The 22,378-nt window shown below is 41.2% G+C and overlaps 1 protein-coding gene across 5 annotated transcripts in view; it reads right to left on the bottom strand.

Moving 5' to 3' along the window:
* LOC141096188 (beta-crystallin B3-like) overlaps positions 1–22,378 on the bottom strand; it is a 368,074-nt gene that overhangs the window by 249,797 nt on the left and 95,899 nt on the right. For all 5 annotated transcript variants that reach the window (XM_073582654.1, XM_073582655.1, XM_073582656.1 and 2 more), the window contains exons 4-5: positions 18,251–21,031; positions 10,330–10,452 (exon numbers count right to left, since the gene is read on the bottom strand). In XM_073582654.1, coding sequence (XP_073438755.1) covers positions 10,330–10,452; positions 18,251–21,031 — 2,904 coding nt within the window. The remainder of the gene's footprint in view (positions 1–10,329; positions 10,453–18,250; positions 21,032–22,378) is intronic.

Below are 22,378 nucleotides of genomic sequence, written 5' to 3'. Positions count from 1 at the left end.
ACAAAAATAACAGTCATAGTCCATCCTGGAACTAAGTGGCGGCACATCTCAACATTGCAATACATTAAAGCACCACTCTAGCTGGTTTTTTATTTCAGCACTGTTGTGGTGCTACTAATCTAAGTTTCATATCTCTAGTCTTATACTTACCAGCTGTTGACTTATCTGTTATCAGTGCTGCTCTGGACAGTCTTCAGGAGTTTGACCTGCTGGAAAGCGTCAGTGTTTGCTGGATGATCTAGATGTCACAACTTAAAGAGGTTGCAGACTACTTTATCATTGATAACTTTATCATGGATAGGACATCAATGTCTAATCGGCTGGGGTCTAACACCTGGCATTCCCCCCAATCAGCTGTTCTCGGGTGGCTGGAATTGCTCAATTGCGGAGCTGGCAGTCTTCTGATACTGGCCGCGGGAGGGTACTACACATCCGACTCCTACTGATTTGAATGGGAGGGGGACGTGCAGTACCGTGCCGCAGCCACTATCAGAAGACAGAGCTGCTCTGCAATTGAGCAGTCCTGGCCACCTCTGCCGACACTGAGAACAGCTGACAGGCAAGGGACCTGGGTGTCAGAACTCATTGACCACCTTTTCTTTAATGTAAATCTATTACGGCCAGAATAAGGCTCTCACCAAACTTAGATTTAGAGTTTGTGAATTACTTCTGACTTCCAGTCAATCAGAAGTTGGGGTCACAAGATGGTAGCACGGGCCTAGAGCGGCACTGGGAAGAGCTGAAGACTGGGCTGGTAAGTATAACACTAGGGGCAGGTAACAGATTAGTGGCAACAATCCAGCGCCAAAATAACAAGATAAAAAAAAAGCTGGAGCGGTGCTTTAAATTGAACCTGTCAATAGATGCAGTGCTATTGTTGGCAAGGTAAGATTTGTGACACAAAATTCAGTCGCACCACAGTCACACTCCAAAACAAGACCTACCTATAAACTGAAGCAAGCGGAATAGGCCCTTACATAATGTAGTAAACAGCATTTCTGACAAATGACTATCCTTCGTGCCCCTTCACATGTTACACATTTAGTAAGGATTTCAGAGCAAATCCCACTCCAAAATGCTAAATGAATTGGATTACAATCCGTGTCCAATACAAGTGACTATCTTTGGGTGGAGGATGAGGTTTGTAATCTAGTTCAGATGCATTTAAAACACTGTTTTGCCCCCTACCCACAATGAAAACAGCAATCATATACGAATACTAATCAGCCCCATTGAATTGGACTAAAGGCCCCGTCACACTAAGCGATCTCGGTAGCGAGATCGCTGCTGAGTCACAACTTTTGTGACGTAACAGCGATCTCACCAGCGAGATCGCTGTGTGTGACAGCGATCAGCCCCCCTGCCGGTATCCCTGATCGCTGGAAGAAATCTCTGGACATTTCTTTGGTCGCTGGTCTTCCGCTGGCCAGCACGCATCGCTGTGTGTGACAGGCGGGAGACCAGCGATCAGGTGTAAAAAATGGTCCCAGTGATCCTTTGCACGAATGACCGCAAGACTTTGTTATCCTGCGAGACTGTGACATCTCGCGGTCATTCGTGCAAAGGATCACTGGGACCGGAGCGTGAAGAGAGGCAGGATGGCTGAACGGGACATCGGAAGGTGAGAATAACTATATTTTTTATTTTGATTCTATTTTTTACAGGATGGCCAGCGATGCCGGGCGCTTGGCATCGCTGTGCTGATCGCTGGTGAAGCGGTCTGTGTGACAGCTCACCAGCGATCACATAGCGATTTACTAGCGATCCTGACACCTTGATATCGGTGTCGGGATCGCTGGTAAGTCGCTTAGTGTGACGGGGCCTTTAATCCAATGTCCGTTACACATTTGTAGCACATATGTGTCACTCTTGGATTCCAGCTACAGATCCTCCAGCTAATAATACTCATATTTGCGTTACACAAATTTATGGCATTTTTTTACTGGTGCGTTGTAACAGGTAATTTAAAGGGTAATTACATCTTTAATACCAAATTAAATTAGTGGAGAGAAGCATAAAAGTACAAAATGCTAGTATAAATTAAATATAAAAACACTGCCTTCAGCGATGTGAGAGATATGCTACTACTACTCAGGGCAGTGGGGAACATAAAAGCATCCAGTACTTGCCATGCAAGCCCATAAGCAAATAAACTTAAAACAAAAAAAAAATGAGAACCAAGGCTTCGGAACCCTAAATGCCTTTTAGTGCAGGTTACTTCTAGACAAAGAACACCATAGTTAGCAATATGTCAGCGCTCATCAACTCTCTGATTACAAGGTGAGCTGCACAATAGCGCGGATCCACATTACATACTGCGCAGTATTCATTCCTAGAATATGTACATGCATACAACTAGCAACTCAGAAGAGCAAAAAATATCAAGAATACAATGAGCAAAAAATATCAAGAATGCAACAGAAAATAGTCTCCTTTGTTCTCTTACCCATGTGGCCTGGAAGCATTTGAACATTTGAGGCAGGTAGTAGTAATCCATGTTCTTGGGGCACTACACTGAACAGGTCATTATACTCTAGACTCAGTTTGTGGAGTGACATGTATAATTCACAGGTTCCCCCGCAGTACACAGACACTTCCTTCCCTCATCAGCAAACCACAGGCTGCTCATATGACCGACCTTGCTTAGACCGCTAGCCAGGGGAACTCTGCATGTAGGTGGTGATGGCATGTAACAAGAAACTGCTATAGTGTCCTAGGAGAAACTAAATATCAGTATAATCTACAGTGAGCGCTGTTCTGCCATCTGGAGTCATGTACAAGAATTAGCAGCACATAAGATATGGAACAGTCGCCATATACGGTATTTTATACAAAAAGTAATAACACTAACATCACAACTGCTTCTAAAGTTGTTGGTCTGTGTTTAGTTATATAATATATATATATATATATATACACACACACACACATCATTCTTGACTGCATATATCCAACTTTATTAGAAAGGTACTCATATTTAGTCTTCAGAGTCTGCATTTAGAAAGAAAAAAAAAAAAGTGAAAAAAGAGAATTGAGAAATTGAGAGGCCTAAAAGAAAATGCAGGAGCGCCAGCACTACTTTAGAAACAAGAATTAGACACTTTAATTACAATTTGGAAGAAATAGCCATCCAGCGTAAATATAGAGAGTTGCAACATTAGGAAAGCAATTAGTAATGAAGACAAGCCTGGAAGCTGCATTTAGGTTGGTCGGGAGCTAATGGTTTGCTAATTGGAAAGAGAAAAATAGTAGTGCTGGAATTACTGAGTGACACACACTTGCGTATCTATGTAGCTCCGCTAATGATGTGCCACATACAGTATATTAGAGGAGCCTGTAATGTGAGTTCTGAGAAGGAGACTTTGGCCGAGTCTATACATATTCCCGCACAGCTGTAAAGGCTGCCTACATTCATCACAAAGGAGCAAACTGCGAGATAGATTTGGCGCAAGAGAAGCACGTCTGACTTTTGTGAGAATCCGTAAATATTTGTGCCAGTTCCGATCAGTTTCCCTCCACAAACTCCATCTTTAATTTGTAATTGACTTAGCTGGTGGAAGGAGACCAGCTAGTATTGTCCAAGATCCACAACACAAAGAGGGATCGCTGCAGTTCACTGCTTCCTGACATGCACAGTAATATTATGGAGGAAATCATACAGCATCACTGAGCTTGAGATCATAGTCCTGTTGCATGACTAAGCTTCAGCCAATGTTTAACTTTTGGATAGACGTCATCACATTTTACTCTAGAATATATAATGATCCTCAATCGATTCAATGACTACAAGGTGCTACGGTCCTGTGACTATAAACCAAGTCTAAATCATCACCCCTTCACTGCTTGACATTCGGTATGAGGTTCTGCAGATACGCTGCGTTATGGTTTTCGCCAAATACTGGCCAAATATCTTCACTATGGTCTCCTCTGCACACAGAACGTTGTTTCAAATGTCTATTGGTTTGTTTAGATACAATTCTAGACACGTTAAAAGATCTGCCATGTTCGTTTTAGGAAAAAAAAACAAAAAAAAAAAAAACAACATTTTCATCTAGCTTCCCTCCCATATTGAAAAGTCCATTTCCAATTGTAATATCAAGGACTGGAACATTTCATGCCAACTAAGGCCTTTAGAGTCTAAGCTGTAGCTCTTGGCCTTTTTTTCTCGCTGTAGAATGATGGGACTCCCAAATAGATTGTAAATGGCCTTAAACTCTTTCCAGATTGATGGGCAACAAATACTTCTCTATGATGAGATCTTTTCTCTCCATGAATATATCAGATCAGGAATCTGCCAAACCGTAGGCTTTTATAGGGGTGGGTCCCAGTTGCTGTCACACCTGCCTGCTACTTACCCTCTTCATTTCTATGACAGCAGTAAGGGTGTCCTTAATATTTCACACATTGCTTCTGCATTTTGACTTAGTTTCTGTTAAATAATGATTCAGTGTAGTGTGCCATGTGTTATGTTCATGTGATGTCGTAGTTACCTAATTTTAGGACCTTCTAAGGACCAGATGTTTATCATTATGTCCCGATATGCAAGACCATAGAATTCAACGAGGGTGTCCTTAATTTTTCTCTAGCCTATTCTACAGTACAAAAATAAACAATGGTGATATGAAACACAGAAATGGGCCATAGAAAGCCACATCAGCAGGAAAGGAAGAACAATGTACATTAACACAAACGAGTCGCTGTCTTCACAACTAAAATCCAGGGGACGGAGTGTTTCAGTGACCATCTTTATCATCATCTCAGAAAGGGTTTGGATAATGAGACCATTTAAATGCATCATTGGCTAATGGAGAACCTTTGATCTGGCATCCAATAATCTGGAAAATTATGACAATCCAACAAATAACCGCAAAGTACCGTAATCTTGAATTTCATAAGACCAGAACCTTGGAGTTGGGCAGCGCCAATTATAAAACCTCTGTTAGCATCCGATTTTTGCCTTTACAAACATTTTTCAGCAAAATTTTTCTTCTACTCTGCATTCTATACGAGTAGCTTTCAAGGCGGTTTTTCGCATTATCAAGATGAATAATATTGTAACATTGGCAAAAAAAAAAAAAAAGAAGAAACTTTGCAATTTAAAAATAGTCTGCGCTCTCAAGAACAGAAAGATTTTTAATCTTATTGTTTACTGCTTGTTGCCTAGGTCTCCAGCCATTTCTGCTGTCCATCACAGGTGGTCGGTCTCCTAGGCAGGGAAGGCTTGTAAGCGCTGCTCGCAGATGCTACAGAGCTAAATACCCCTCTGCTCGCAGCATCGGAGACTGCGCCATTTGGGCCAGTGATGAAATCAAGATGTCGGTCCAGCTGACCATCAAGCAGTGCACTAACCCCTGGTAAGCAGGAATTCGGGAGGCATAACATGAGACAACCTCTTTAAGCCTAAAGAACATTTTCCTTTCCGGAGGTTGAACAAAAAATGTGGGCATTATTAGTTTTTCACATATAAGCGTTTTAAAAAACAATTTGGTTATTTGCGGCGTACCCGTTGCAGACCATTTTGTAAGTAAAAAACCTCACAAATGCAATTTAATTGACCTTAAACATTAATCTTTGGTCAAAAGCAACATGAAAATGATAGGTTTTCCAAAATACGGCACAAAGCATGAGACGTTACTGCCCATTAATGCAGTGGCATGCTCTGATCTGGCCGGAGAGCTTTGCGTTATGTAAGCATTTTGCAGCTTAGACTGCCACTGTGTGGATACTGCAGGTAGTGACTCACAAAGTGGTTCCCACTATTAACAAAACCCCTGCTGCAATGTCCTCCTAACAGCTGCAGCAACTGGAAAAGGGCAACCGCACATCAGACCACAAAATATGCTTAGAGCGGGCTAAACCACAACTGCTGCAGGACCACATAGGCGTAAGAAGGGACCCTTCTGTCCTCTGGCAATGAGCATGTACACTTGTAAGCAAGGCCTATGTGCTATCCTCACAACACTGTCAGCACAGTGGACACAACTAGGTCACACAACCCACAGTTCCATTAATATTTTACCACCAAACTCCTCGGTGCATAAGATTGCCATTATAAGGACTGAGCTGGCCTAACGAGTGTTGTTAAATAATACTTGCCATTTCAAACCGGTACTAGTTAGAGTCAGATCTCTGCAAATGGGGGAGTTTTTAAATGAATGCACAGAGTGGGCGCTGAAACCCCAATGCAGGCAAAACTACATTTACAGGGTTTCCCACACCAGGCAGCGACTGTTCCAAGCTGAACCCTAACAGTCGACACATGGCGCCGCCAAGTATGCCAATCATATGGGAGCAGTCATGTACTGACTTCTTGAACAGGCAGGCAGAGCAGAATCCTTTACATTACACACTGTTAGGACTTGGCAAGGTACAGTCTGGCCTATCGCCTCAAAACATTAACCTAATCTATCCCTGTGTGGCACAGCCAAAAGTTTTACCATAACCAGGTTCCCCGCATCATTCTCCCACATGCTTTATGCATCCATTAGCCCTCTGTGTCTGTACTGTTACACACTTAACATTATGGCTGGTCCATACAATCAGAGCAACTGTTACCACCCACCTTTCGTGTCTCCCTCTTTCCTCATAGACTGTAAGCTTGCGAGCAGGGCCCTCATTCCTCTTGGTATCTGTTATGATCTATGTGATTATTGTTATGCTGTAATGTCTATTGTCTGTACAAATCCCCTCTGAAATGTAAAGTGCTGCAGAATATGTCGGCGCTATAAAAATAAAATTTATTATTATTATTATTATTATTATTATTACAGTCGCTATCCAAACTGCTGCATGGCCCCAAAGACAACATTAACTCTTAATTCGGTCAACAAGAGACAGGATAGCTTACAGGGATTTTGCTTCTATGACTTAAATCATAAATTAAACTGGAGAAAAACAGATCCTCAAATCTTCTGAGCCAGCAGATTTCATGGGGAACAGCCGACTATCTGGCTTGTACATTATTTTGATCAAAATTATGTTTACTTATTACTATTATTACTTTTATGCATTATTTGCAGTTTATTTTTTACTTTTTATTTCAGGATATTTGTGCTTTTTGTTTTCTCTGGTTAATGGTCATGTGTTAATATGCACTTACATTGTGCATACACATTGACTTACTTTTCTCAGTTCAGATTTGTTTTTTATTCATTTCATGGTGCATTCAGTGCATATAGGGGTGTGACCGCCCTCTTTCTGAGCTGGGAAAGCCATCCAGTCTGGCCTAAGGTGTTACTAGTGGTTCAGCCGCTCGATCCTTATTCACATTCACGCCACTTGGCAAGTGAAAAGGTTTTAAACACTAGAGTAGGGACTGTCCCACAAGGGTTGCCGTGACGTGGCGGGATGGCTTGTACATTATTTTGATCAAAATTATGTTTACTAAATACCCTTATTATTATTATTATTACCTTTACGCATTATTTGCAGTTTATTTTTTACTTTTTATTTCAGGATATTTGTGCTTTTTGCTTTTTGTTTTATCTGATAAATATGTTTATCTCCAAACACTCTAGACAACAGCTATCCAATGTATAACGCACGCTCAGGCAACAGCCATCTCCCGCCAACAACCCACAATCATACATGGTAGGTTTAGCCAATGTTTTGTATGGTCTTAAAGGGAATTGGTGACCATGATTTTTCTCACGTGAGAGCAGCATAGTGTGGAAACAAAGACTCCGATTCCAGTGATGTATCATTTGATGGGCTGCTTAGTGTAGCTTTTATAAGAATCAGTGTTTTATCAGAAGGAGATCATCACTAGGTGACTAGAAAACTTCACGATATTTAGTACTCCATAATCATGAGCTCTGTATAATCCCGCCCACACCACTGATTGACATCTTCCTGTGTACACTGTACATAGGCAGAAAGCTGCCAATCAGTGGTGTGGGCGGAGTTATACAGACCTCAGCATTCAAAGAATTGATAGATCTGCAGTAGACAAATTATTTAATCAATATTTAGCATTAATGAAAACTGCACTCAAGCAGCTTAGTAAGTGATAAACCTGCTGATTTTGACAGAACCATCCAACCAACCATCATGTCTGGGTGCCACCCTACTCTCACCCAACTTCATAAGTCAGAGTAGGGAATGATCAGTCATTTTGAATTTAAACACACAATCTTTTTTCTGTCTCTGGAGATGGAGGAGACAGGCGGCAGGTTATTCTCCACTCCCCATACAAAACACATGCACCCTCAGCTGAACTGAGCATGCATGTGTATGAGCAGTTGGGAGTAATTTCAGAAATCAGAATATATTAGCAAACTTATCAGAAGAACACATGTGTTCAATCTTATTATAACGTCATCATTTTCCTCTACATCACAGATAGTGAACAGTCCCCTCTAGTGTTGATCGCTATAGAAAGTTAGGGGACGAACTAAGCGTCATCATTAATCTAAACTCTAAGAGTAACAGGATTTCTCAATTAGTCGCCTCAGTCTAGAATTTAACCAATTCAGATAGATTTCATACTATTTCTCACTTTTACATATTCCTTGGTTAATCAGATTTCTAGATAGTTTACTGTCCAGGGATATGTAATAGAGAGCTATACTGTATGCAACATGGGGACATTCCTAAAAGGAGCCCAAATAGTTACATGAGGGCCAATCTGCCACCATCTTGGTTCATTTCTCATTTTTCAGTGGTCGTAATATATAAATGAAATATCCTTTATACACTATACATTGGGTCAGTACATATTCTGAAAATCAGCAACCTAGCTAGTGTTAAAGAAAGGGCTTGGCTGTGAACTTTAAAATCTTCAGCCAGATAAAGCCTGAAGGCCAGATGTGTGTGATCCGCAGGGAGCCTGTGAGCTGATGACTTCTGATTTATGACCTGGTTTTATAATCACAGTTCAAAGGATGATCTGTTAATGAGAACAAGCCCTAATTCCCTGCAGCAAGTAGAGTGCAAGGAAGGAAACTAAAGTGAAACTGTCCTCCTTCTACTTAAAGAGGCATTACCATTTCCAAGATCCTATCCCAATACGTAGTAGGTGTAATAATAATATAATTAAATACCTGCAATTAGAAAGTAGCATAGTCCTTCTGATTCGCTCTGTTGCTTACCTCACATGCAGGGCATTGCAGAAGGTTAGGTATCCATGGTTGAGACTACTCATATAGTGATAGTTATTTAGCAGTTAGTGGTCGTAACCATGGATACTTGAGCTACTGCAATGCCCTGCACATGGGGTAAGCGACATAGCGAATCAGAAAAACTATACATTTCTAATTGAAGGTATTTTCTAATATTATTATTACAGTTACTACATATTGGGATAGGATTTTTGAGATGGGATTACCTCTTTTAAGCAACTTGAAATCATTTTAACCTTCCTGTTACTCTCGGTCATGGGTGATTCAGTCTTTGATTTCCTTATAGATGATGTCTATTCAGGCTGACAAATGTAAGCGATACAGAGGTAGAAGTAGATCCCAATAAGCTAGCATGTAAACCAAAGAACTAAATATGTAGAATGCCCTTAAATAGGTTATCCAGTTTAAACCATCCCTTGTCAAACTGTGGGTACTCCTGCCAGTAGTTCATCTAGCTGGGAACCACCACGATCTGCTCTACCAATGACCAGTAACTAGTCTTATCATGCTATGGTGTATCTCCACATACATTACACCAAGACCTGCACTAAAAATAATCTTAAAGCTTTTGCAAGTAAAAGATGATCTTATATGAAAAGCCTATTTTGAATATCAAAAAAATCTGACCATAGCAAGTGAAAAGGGGTTATATAAAAGAAAAAGTAACGGACTGTTCTTCTTGTTTCTAAAATCAAGGTCAACCTGCCCTAAGGACGGTATCTCTAATTTAGCTCAGCCTCTCTTACGTAAAAGGGAACAGGTCTTGTAAAAAAAAAAACCAAACAAACACTATTAACCTGAAGATATGGGTTTAACCTATAGGTGAGTAGCTGTCTGAACCTGCCCAGCGCCTGCACTGAGAGCCCCACTGCAGGGAGGAAATGAACTTTATTCTTCCCGTCAGTCTTGGGCTTTAAGTCATATGGGTGGGTCGGCATGGCTTCAGTCACCGCTCAGTGCATAGAGATCGTCAACAGTACGCACACCGTGGCACTGACTGACAGCCGGCTCAGAAGTACAGGCGGCTGTTAGTCAGTGCGAGGGCATAGTACTGTACCTCAGGCAAGAGTCAGCGATTAGAACGCACAAAACTGCAGGTGCCCAGCCACGTGTCATTCACACAGTCAGTGCTCTTATCGCCGCCCAAATTATTATGTGTTTAGTTTTTTAGACAAAGAGTAAGAAAAAAAAAAAAAATCAATCGTCTCACCTCATTTAATCCTGTGTATTCTCTGTGCCGATTTAGACTCTTTATCCTAAACAGATCCGTTGTAAGCTCTTTCTCCTGTATTCTTGCTGAATGTGGTTTTAGCTCTTCCTTTTGGTAAAATTCCTATGGAGCACATGTTAATGTAAATTATTACATAAAACAATGAACCACATACAATTGTGGATATATACACCCTACATCAGCAACAACTAACGTGTTCTCACCGCCAAAAAGTCTTTAACCCCTTCATGACCCAGCCTATTTTGACCTTAATGACCTGGCCATTTTTTGCAATTCTGACCAATGTCCCTTTATGAGGTAATAACTCAGGAACGCTTCAACGCATCCTAGCAATTCCAAGACTGTTTTTTCGTGACATATTGGGCTTCATGATAGTGGTAAATTTAGGTTGATAATTTTTGCGTTTATTTGTGAAAAAAATGGAAATTTGGCGAAAATTTTGAAAATTTTGCAATTTTCAAGTTTTGAATTTTTATTCTGTTAAATCAGAGAGTTATGTGACACAAAATAGTTAATAAATAACATTTCCCACATGTCTACTTTACATCAGCACAATTTTGGAAACAACATTTTTTTTCGTTAGGAAGTTATAAGGATTAAAAGTTGACCAGCAATTTCTCATTTTTACAACAAAATTTACAAAACCATTTTTTTTTTAGGGACCACCTCACATTTGAAGTCACTTTGAGGGGTCTATATGGCAGAAAATACCAAAAAGTGTCACCACTCTAAAAACTGCACCCCTCAAGCTACTCAAAACTACATTCAAGAAGATTATTAACCCTTCAGTTGCTTCACAGGAACTAAAGCAACATGGAATGAAAAAATGGACATTTTAATTTTTCCAACCAAAATTTTCTTTTAGCATCAGTTTTTTCATTTTCACATGGGTAACAGGATAAAATGTATCCTAAAATTTGTTGGGCAATTTCTCCTGAGTACACCGATACCTCATATGTGGTCATAAACCACTGTTTGGGCGCACGGCAGGGCTCAGAAGGCAAGGAGCGGCATTTTACTTTTTGAATGTAAAATATGCTTGAATATTTAGCGGTTGCCATGTCGCGTTTTAAGAGTACCTGTGTGCCTAAACATTGGAGCTCCCCCACAAGTGACCCCATTTTGGAAACTAGACCCTCCAAGGAACTTATCTAGATGCATAGTATGCACTTTGAACCCCCAGGTGCTTCACAAATTGATCTGTAAAAAAAAAAAAAAAAAAAAAAAAGTACTTTTTTTTTTTTTTTTCACAAAAATTTTATTTAGCCTCAGTTTTTTCATTTTCACATGGGCAACAGGATAAAGTGGATCCTAAAATTTGTTGGGCAATTTCTCCTGAGTACATCAATATCTCATATGTGGTCATAAACCACTGTTTGGGCGCACCGCAGGGCCCGGAAGGGAAGGAGCGCCATGTGACTTTTTGATTGGAAAATTAGCTCCAATCGTTAGCGGACACCATGTCGCATTTGGAGAGCCCCTGTGTGTCTAAACATTGGAGCTCCCCCACAAGTGACCCCATTTTGGAAACTAGACCCCCGAAGGAACTTGTCTAGATGTGTGGTGAGCACTTTGAACCCCCAAGTGCTTCACAGAAGTTTATAACGCAGAGCAGTGAAAATGATTTTTTAGCCCGCTATTTTTTATTTTCACAAGGCTAACAGGAGAAATTGAACCACAAAAGTTGTTGTGCAATTTGTCCTGAGTACACTGATACCCCATATGTGGGGGGAACCACTGTTTGGGAGCACGGGAGAGCTCAGAAGGGAAGGTGCGCCATTTTGGAATGCAGACTTTGATGGAATGTTTTGCGGGCGTCATGTTGCGTTTGCAGAGCCCCTGTGTGTCTAAACAGTAGAAACCCCCACAAGTGACCCATTTTGGAAACTAGAACCCCCAAGGAGCTTATCTAGATGTGTAGTGAGCACTCTGAATCCCCAAGTGCTTCACAGAAGTTTATAAATGCAGAGACATTTTTTTTTCCTCAAAAATGATTTTTTAGCCCGCTATTTATTTTCCCAAGGGTAACAGGATAAATTGGACCCCAAAAGTTGTTGTCCAGTTTGTCCTGAGTACACTGGTACCCCATATGTGGGGGGAAACCACTGTTTGAGCGCACGGCATGGCTGAGAAGGGAAGGAGCGTCATTTCACTTTTTGAATGGAAAATTAGCTCTAATCGTTAGCGGACACCATGTCATGTTTGCAGAGCCCCTGTGTGCGTAAACTTTGGAGCTCCCCCACAAATGACCCCATTTTGGAAACTAGACCCTCTAAGGAACTTATCTAGATGCATAGTGAGCACTTTGAACCCCCAGGTGCTACACAGAAGTTTATAACGCAGAGCCGTTAAAATAAAAATATTTTTTTTCCTCAAAAAATAAATTTTTAGCCTGCTATTTTTTATTTTCACAAAGGTAACAGGTTAATTGGACCCCAAAACTTGTTGTCCAGCTTGTCCTGAGTACGCTGGTACCCCATATGTGGAGGGGACCACTGTTTGGGCACACGTTGGGGCTCAGAAGGAAAGTAGTGACGTTTTGAAATGCCGACTTGATGGAATGGTCTGTGGGCGTCATGTTACGTTTGCAGAGCCCCTGATGTACCTAAACAGTGCAAACCCCCCACAAATGACCCCATTTTGGAAACTACATCACCCAAGGAACTAATATAGATGTGTGGTGAGCACTTTGAACCCCCAAGTGCTTCACAGAAGTTTATAACGCAGAGCCGTGAAAATAATATTTTTTTTTCCTTAAAAAATGATTTTTAGTCCACTATTTTTTATTTTCACAAGGGGGATAAATTGGACCCCAAAAGTTGTTGTCCAGTTTGTCCTGAGTACGCTGGTACCCCATATATGGGGGGGGACCACTGTTCGGGGACACGTTGGGGCTTGGAATGGAAGTAGTAACGTTTTGAAATGCCAACTTGATGGAATGGTCTGTGGGTGTCATGTTACGGTTGCAGAGCCCCTAATGTACCTAAACAGTGGAAACCCCCCACAAGTGACCCCATTTTGGAAACTAGACCCCCCAAGGAACTTATCTAAATGTGTGGTGAGCACGTTGAACCCCCAAGTGCTTCACAGAAGTTTATAACGCAGAACCGTGAAAATAAAAAATCTTTTTTTTCCACAAAAATAATTATTTTAGCCCCCATTTTTTTATTTTCCCAAGGGTAACAGGAGAAATTAGACCCCCAAAGTTGTTGTGCAATTTTTCCTGAGTACCCTGATACCCCATAAGTGGGGGTACACCACTGTTTGGGCACACGTCGGGGCTCAAAATGGAGGGAGCACCGTTTGACTTTTTGAACGCAAAATTGGCTGGAATAAATGGTGGCTCCATGTCGGGTTTGGAGACCCCGTGATGTGCCTAAACAGTGGAAACCCCTCAATTCTATCTTCAACCCTAACACACCCCTAACCCTAATCCCAACCCTAATCATAACCCTAACCACAACCCTAATCCCAACACACCCCTAACGAAATCCCAACTCTAACCCTAACCACAAGCCTAACCGTAATCCCAACCCCAACCCAACCCTAATCCCTAGTCCACCCCTAACCTTTAGTCCACCCCTAACCTTTAGTCCACCCCTAACCTTTAGTCCACCCCTAACCTTTAGTCCACCCCTAACCTTTAGTCCACCCCTAACCTTTAGTCCACCCCTAACCTTTAGTCCAACCCTAACCTTTAGTCCAACCCTAACCTTTAGTCCAACCCTAACCTTTAGTCCAACCCTAACCTTTAGTCCAACCCTAACCTTTAGTCCAACCCTAACCTTTAGTCCAACCCTAACCTTTAGTCCAACCCTAACCTTTAGTCCAACCCTAACCTTTAGTCCAACCCTAACCTTTAGTCCAACCCTAACCCTTAGTCCAACCCTAACCCTTAGTCCAACCCTAACCCTTAGTCCAACCCTAACCCTTAGTCCAACCCTAACCCTAAGTCCAACCCTTAGTCCAACCCTAACCCTAAGTCCAACCCTAACCCTAAGTCCAACCCTAAGTCCAACCCTAACCCTAAGTCCAACCCTAACCTTTAGTCCACCCCTAACCTTTAGTCCAACCCTAACCTTTAGTCCAACCCTAACCTTTAGTCCAACCCTAACCTTTAGTCCAACCCTAACCTTTAGTCCAACCCTAACCTTTAGTCCAACCCTAACCTTTAGTCCAACCCTAACCTTTAGTTCAACCCTAACCTTTAGTCCAACCCTAACCTTTAGTCCAACCCTAACCCTTAGTCCAACCCTAACCCTTAGTCCAACCCTAACCCTTAGTCCAACCCTAACCCTTAGTCCAACCCTAACCCTTAGTCCAACCCTAACCCTTAGTCCAACCCTAACCCTTAGTCCAACCCTTAGTCCAACCCTAACCCTAAGTCCAACCCTTAGTCCAACCCTAAGTCCAACCCTAAGTCCAACCCTAACCTTTAGTCCAACCCTAACCTTTAGTCCAACCCTAACCTTTAGTCCAACCCTAACCTTTAGTCCAACCCTAACCTTTAGTCCAACCCTAACCTTTAGTCCAACCCTAACCTTTAGTCCAACCCTAACCCTTAGTACAACCCTAACCCTTAGTCCAACCCTAACCCTTAGTCCAAACCTAACCCTTAGTCCAAACCTAACCCTTAGTCCAACCCTAACCCTTAGTCCAACCCTAACCCTTAGTCCAACCCTAACCCTTAATCCAACCCTAACCCTTAGTCCAACCCTAACCCCAACCCTAGCCATAACCCTAGCCATAACCCTAGCCATAACCCTAGCCATAACCCTAGCCATAACCCTAACCCTAGCCCTAACCCTAATGAAAAAAAAAAATATATATATTTTTTTTATTTTATTATTTGTCCCTACCTATGGGGGTGATAAGGGGGGCGGTGATTTACTTTTTTTTTTATTTTGATCACTATGAAAGTTTATCATAGTGATCAAAATAAATGATGGCGAGCGCCCATGACGCTGGACGGCGGGACACCGGGACGGATAGCGGTAGGTCGGAGGCACAAAGGAGGGTGAGAGTGGGTGATCGGAGGGGTGATCGGAGGGCTGGGGGGGCGGAGGGAAGGCGGGGGGGCAGATTATGACGGCAGCTGCCGATCGGTGTCGTCAGTCGGTGTGGGGGGGGGGTCGGGTCTTGGTGTCCAGCCATGTCCGATGCTATTTCGTCATAGGTCGTTTGGGCACGACTTTTCATGACGCCTACGTAGGCGTCATGGGTCGTGAAGGGGTTAAAGAGTTATTCCATTACTTTTAGGGCAGGGTCACAAAACCATAGATTCTCTCATCTGAAAGAATTGGGCAGATTATGTAAATGACACTCCGATCAATCCGAGTGTCAGCAGAGTGTAATCTACTCTCAGATGCGAGAATTAGGGTCCCGTTTCACATAGCGATGCACCAGCAATCCCGACAACGATACGCCTGGTAAGGATCGCTTGTGCGTCGCTACATGGTCGCTAGTAAGCTGCCAAACAGGCAGATCTCTTCAATGACGCACCAGCGATCCCGACGATACGACCTGGTAAGGATCGCTTGTGCGTCGCTACATGGTCGCTAGTAAGCTGCCAAACAGGCAGATCTCTTCAATGACGCACCAGCGATCCCGACGATACGACCTGGTAAGGATCGCTTGTGCGTCGCTACATGGTCGCTAGTAAGCTGCCAGACAGGCAGATCTCTTCAATGACGCACCAGAGATCCCAACAACGATACAACCTAGATCGCTGGGGCGCTGTTACACAGCTATTCTGAATGATTCCAGCCTGCATCCTGAGTTCTGCGTCGCCAACGAGGTCGGCGTCAAACACAGCGATGCATGCTGGCCAGCGGGATGCCGATGAAAAAATGGCCCAGGACATTCGAGCACGATCAGCGATATCCAGCAAGGGGGGGGGGGGTGTCGCTGCTATGTGCCACATGTAGTGAGATCGCTGTTGCATCACAAAATCGGTGACGCATCAGCGATCTCACTAGCGATCTCGCTATGCGAGACGGGGCCTTTATAGCAGACCGTGAGGAGAAGATGAAGAACAAAGGAGAAGATGGAGAACAACATTTCTTCATCTTTTCCATTGTGTGACTCAGCGGAAATCAGACTACACTCGGACGTCATCTGATGTTTGCCACACACCCATAGACTTGAATGGGTGAGTGGCATCCAATTTGAGAGTGAAATTGCAGTATGAGGCAATTTTTTCACTGACAGAATCTGACATCAGCACTGCCCCATTGAATAACTTTGGTCAGAGTGCTATCAGATAAAAAAAATTTCAAGACCACTCATCTGATGTATATGGTGGTGTGAATGAGCCCTTATAGTGAGGACTAATTCTCAGGAGTGACCAAATCACAGCTTACGGAGCTGTGTGGTCCAGCTATGCAAGTAATAACATTCAATCACGGCTAGCATTAGGAACATCTGATCGAAAGAGTGTGATGGTGCCGGCTCTCCATCGACCTGATATTGATGATCTTTTCTATGGGTAGGTCAACAGTAAAAAATACTGGAACAACCCTTTAAGGTCTGTAGCTTTCAACTCTGCTTTTCTATCCCATTGTATGGTATGATTCCCAGTACCAAGGAAAGTCGAGCAAACCAGATTAAAAAGCTACAGGCCAGTTGCCATGATGTATTTAGCAAAATTAAGGCCTCATGCACAAATTGATCATTTGGTCAGTATTTTACATCAGTATCTGCAAGCCAAAACCAGGAGTGGGTGATAAATACAGAAGCGGTGACGTGTTTCTATTATACTTTCCCTCTGACTGTTCCACTCCTGGTTTTGGCTTACAAATATTGAAGTAAAAAACTCACAAAATACTCAATGTGTGTACGTGGCCTAACATTTAAAGATGACTTGTTATCAAGTCAAAATAAGCCAGTTTTTCCCGTGATTGTGTTTTTCTGTTTCTTTTGTAAATCCACCTTAAAATTCCAGAGACATGAGCCTTTTTTTTATTTTGTGTAAAACCACTGGCCTTTACCAAGAAGGTCTTGCTCAGAGTGAGTTTTGCAGAGCAGCCTCAATACATGCCCATAGAGACTCCTTTGAGGAACACCCTCTTTGTAAAAGCCATAAAAATTAGGACTAAAAATTAAATTGGATTTGGATAAAAAAAAAAAATACCCAGTGCAGCAGCCTGAATAAAATAAGAGCAAAAACTGGCCACTTTTGACAAGTCTGCTTTAAGACCTCTAATTATACAATGCTAAAATGTATTGCTTAACTCAATTCTTCTCAACTTCATCCAAATACTCAACAAGCATTCCCATTACCAGCAGGTTGATACAGTAAATCAATTATATGACTACATTTGAAGAACACTTTATAAATACACTTTGGATACATTTTAGGAAAACAAATGTGCGACCAAAACCTAGTACTCCTAACAAAACAGTAAGGCCTCTTTCACACATCAGTTTTTTGCCATCAGTCACAATCTTTTAGAAAAAAACGGATCCAGCGACTGATGACACTGGATCCGTTTTTTTCTCATAGACTTGTATTAGCGACGGATTTCAACGGATGGCCTCACGTTTCGTCCTTCGTTCACTGGATCCGTCGGAAATTTTGTGTCTGTCAGGCGGAGACGACGGACAAAGTAACGTATTTTGTCTCCGTCGAAAAGTCGGACAGCGACAGATCCGTCGTTGGCTATAAAGGAAGCCTATGGGCGCAGGATCCGTCAATGTCCGCCAAAACTGCTGGATTGCAACTGATGGCAAAAAACTGATGTGTGAAAGAGGCCTAACTGACTTACACAAAAAATTAGAGCATTTTCCAGTTTTATCATAGAAAAAATAGAATTTAGTTTTAGAATTTAATTTCCACAAAAAATGTAGGACATGTACACACTTGAACCTAACAGACTATGGCAACAATTTTAATTCATACCTTGGTTTCACTATGCGACCATTCTTGCTGACTCACGAATCGGTGCCTTTTGGGCTCTTGCGGATAGTCCACTGGAACACTTTGCCTAGAGCGATGCCGTTCCATTCCCTTTTCTTTATTCTCCAGCATAAGGTTAATTAAATCACTGGCTTTTGCTGCTTTTTTACCTTCAGAAAGTGGCTGCGTTTTTTCTTCTGAAAAAAATCCCCTATGTGTAAAGCTTCTGGATTCATACGCTACTACCCTATTTTCATTTTGATCATCACCACTCACTTTTATTAGCATTTGTTTGCCTTGCGTATGTGAAATTGTCCATGGGTCTGTAACCGTTGATTCAAAGAACTGTGTTGACTGTGCTGTATAGTTAAAGGTTCTTCCAGGGGAAGTCATGGTGGTCTGACTGTCATTTGGACATGGTGGAATGCCATCACTTTCTCTTTTTATATTTTCATCTTTCTCATGTCTTCCTTCTGAAAAACTATTAAAATTATCTAAAAGTGTAGAATATTTTGATAGACCTTGCTTACGACCATCCTTTATTGAAGTAGTTTCCTGAGGTGACGTATATCGTGATGCAGCAGCCTCATACTTATTGCATTCATCATTAGCAAAATGTCTAACTGAAGGATCTCTCCAACCTTTTGAGACATTCTCACTAAAAGATCTTGACCTCTCCCATTTATTAATATCATGATCATCATCTCTGGCCTTGTTTTCTTTATCCTTTCTTTGACTGGCATTATAGTCTGCCATAAAAGAATCAATGTCCAAAACTTTAGACTTGTATGTGTCATCAAGTTTAACATAAGATCCTTTGGCAATTGACTCTTGCGTCTTCTCGGACTCTATCAAATATGATTTCTGCAAAGGTCTTGTTTGGTCATCTAGATATGACGGACCTTTATCATCTATACTTGACTTCTGCTTTTGTCTCTTGAGCAAAGCATCGATATCAATAACACGGTGTCTTTCTGGTGCCTTCTCTGGCTTTTCTATCAAATTTTCTTGAAGAACTAGCACATTTTTGTTTGTTTTAAATCCCTTTGATAAATGTGAGGTACCTATATCCTTCTCTGCATTTTTTACTTCTTGAGTGAAAGAATCCAAGTTTGAGTTTGTTATACCCATTTTCCCACTGCGCTTAAAGTAAGATTCTTCAGATGTGAAACTAGTATTACTGCTGATCTGACTCTCAGAATCTTTTCCCTGCCTTTTGCCATCCACACCTGTTACTGCAAAATATGTTGCTTTTTTATCCATTGGAGAAGAGTCTTTAGCAGCAGTGATCATGTCATCATGCTCAAATTTATATAGTTCAGATGTTCTATCACCAATTTTTTCCTTATCTTGAAAATTATCATTACTTTTTAGTAACATATCTCCTTTAGATTCTTCCTTGAAGTCTTTCTTGGAAAAGCCATCAGGTTCTTTCTTAGCCCTACGAGTGATTAATTCTCTCTTTATTTGCTCAATTTCCGTATTTAACATGATATTCGTAAAGTCATTTGACTCTTTACTGATGTTCTTGGTTGATGATCCTTGAGGATGAAATTCATTAAATGACGGCTGTTTTTTATAGCCTTTAATTTGGGTATTTACGTCATCTCTTACACTTACAGTGGATGGATCCTCCTTCACAGATTTAATGTCTTTTTCTGAATCTTTTCTTATTGAGTTGCGAGAACCTATTGACTGGTCACTTTGCTGACTGAAACTGCTGAAGGAGGTTTTTATTTCTCCCTTACTTTTTGAACCAGTTCCAAAGTGTGAATATTCTGGACAATTATTTTCAAATGTATGTTCTTGCTTTTCTTTCTGGTTGTATGATTCAAAAGATTTCTCTTGAACACCCTCAAAGTCTGTGTCCTTATTTTTTGTTTTGCTTTTTCTGGTAAAAACGCTCTCCATTTTGTAAAAACCATCGGATGGTGTATTTAGCGTTTCATTTTTCTCTGTTGTAGAGGAATTTCTTGTTTCAAAAGAAAAATCAGTGCCTCTAGAATAAAGTTTGCCTTGGGAATTTTCCGTAGGACTATTAAGGGCATTTTTCTTCCAATATTCACTCTTACTTCTTTGCAGACTAATCCCTTCACGTTCATCCATATCTTTGCCTAGATCCCAATCTCTGTTGTGAAAAGATCGTCGAGATCGAAGAGTCACCGCTTTGTCTTCTGGTGCCATTTTAATAGATTCACTTAAAACTCTTTCAGTGACGGCTTGGACAACTTCATACCTTGGCTCTACTCTCTTGTTCTCATGAGGTTTAAAGTTTTGAAGTGTCATTCTTGATAAATTTCCAACATCAGTAGAGGAAGCGGTGTCAAGATACTTTTCACCCAAATTATTATCTTTCATTTTGAGGTCCTTTCGACTTTGTGAGACAGATTGAACATTATCACCAGTTAACCAGTCTGACCAGCTTGATGATTCAGGTTTGGCCAGTAGACATTCAGATATGACCGCACTTTTGGAAGGCTGAGTGGATATAAGATTTCCTGAGTGATATATTTCAGGAGCATTATGCCGTTCTACATTGTGCTCAAATAAGGTTGCCTTCACAGTTTTCACACTTTTGTCCACTTGGGTTGAAGTCATATTGTTTTCTTCAAATGCTTCAGTTTTAGCATTATATAATCTCTCTCTGTAATTATATTGTCTTCTGTCTTTTGGAATATCTACACTGCCTTCTATTCTTATAGGTTCATCATTTCTTCTGAATGACCTTCTTGGTCTGAATGTTCTTTCTTCCAATATTGAACTATTTTCCAGTTCCTTTTTTTCCTGAGAGAAAAAAAATATATACTGTATATTAATAACTTATTATTTTCAAAAAATGCTATGAAACGGTCAATTCCCACTCAAATTATTTTGAAAAATAATCTATAGCATAGAATGTGCACATTTTTCATTTTTTAAACTTTATACGATGTTTAAAACACATTGTAGAATTTCAATTTACCTTTCGGTGGAATAACACACCCACTATGAGGATATTTAGCGTCATCTGAACTAGAATAATCATTATTATTTCTAAGGAGCAGTGTCTTCTTTTCCACTCTGCTGTGTTGACAGGGCGCCACTGCCGATGTCATGCTGATTGACAGCTGGCACCCCATTGATAGCCGGCTCACCGCAGTTAGGCAATCAGCATTATGTTGGTAGTGACTCCCCGCCAACTTAGCAAACTGGAAGAGAAGGCGTTTCCCACGTTAACATGATGTCAAAAGAAGTAGGGAAATTACCGGCAAGTTCTTAGCTCAATAGGAAAAATAACCTTAAGTCCCAGATAACAGCTTTTAATTTCACCAAGTTTATTGTTTAACCTGAGGTTCCTGACATTAGTGACTACTCTGCTGCCACAGATAATATAAGCACCGCTTAGCAGAGCTAGTTGGGTAGGTTTATAGTGGAGTCTGAAAGTCAGCTAAACTATTATTTGAGCCATGGCTGTCATGGCATGGCTCAATGGACAATTTTATATAGAAACTGTGGTCCCCTTGCCACTGTAGCGAGATTCCGTGTGTGGAGCTATACATCTCCACACACTATAACTATCTATATAACTATCTATATGACCTGACCACTCCTTAAATAGGATAACATCTGGCTCCATATTTCAGAGGAGCGATGTTTTGCAACAGGAACACAAACATTACAAAAGTTTAACACGTACGATATATATTCAAGTCATAAAGGAGATCAACTGTCTGTACTAAGATGCTAGACAAGGCTAAATGACATGCAATTCCTAGAGCCATAAATCAGTGTCATACATTTTCAATGCAAGCTACCATTTCATACAGATAAGAAGATGGATTTGATGTGGATGTCTACATGAACAAATACAATTTTCATTAGGGAAACTATTACAGCTTTAAGTGCTTGGTGGGCTGTTATGGATTAATCTATAATTAGTAAATTAAGCACTGCATTAAATGTATTTTAGACATTCATTAAAATGTCATCTCTCTGGCCCTCTGTCACTATACAAAAACAGAACTAGTATTGGTATGGAATCCGTCAGCAGGTATTTGTTGTGTAATTAGAATTACAGTGTTGTCTGCTGCAGATCTAGCAGAGCTCGGAATGCGGAGGGCGGCATAACCCAACACCACAGCTTTCTGTGTA

Source organism: Dendrobates tinctorius, unplaced genomic scaffold, assembly GCF_039654945.1.
Source record: "Dendrobates tinctorius isolate UK_male_01 unplaced genomic scaffold, ASM3965494v1 ptg000073l, whole genome shotgun sequence".
Classification (NCBI taxonomy): domain Eukaryota; kingdom Metazoa; phylum Chordata; class Amphibia; order Anura; family Dendrobatidae; genus Dendrobates; species Dendrobates tinctorius.
The sequence above is the reverse complement of the archived record's forward strand: the minus strand, read 5'-3'. Positions and strand labels throughout refer to the sequence as shown.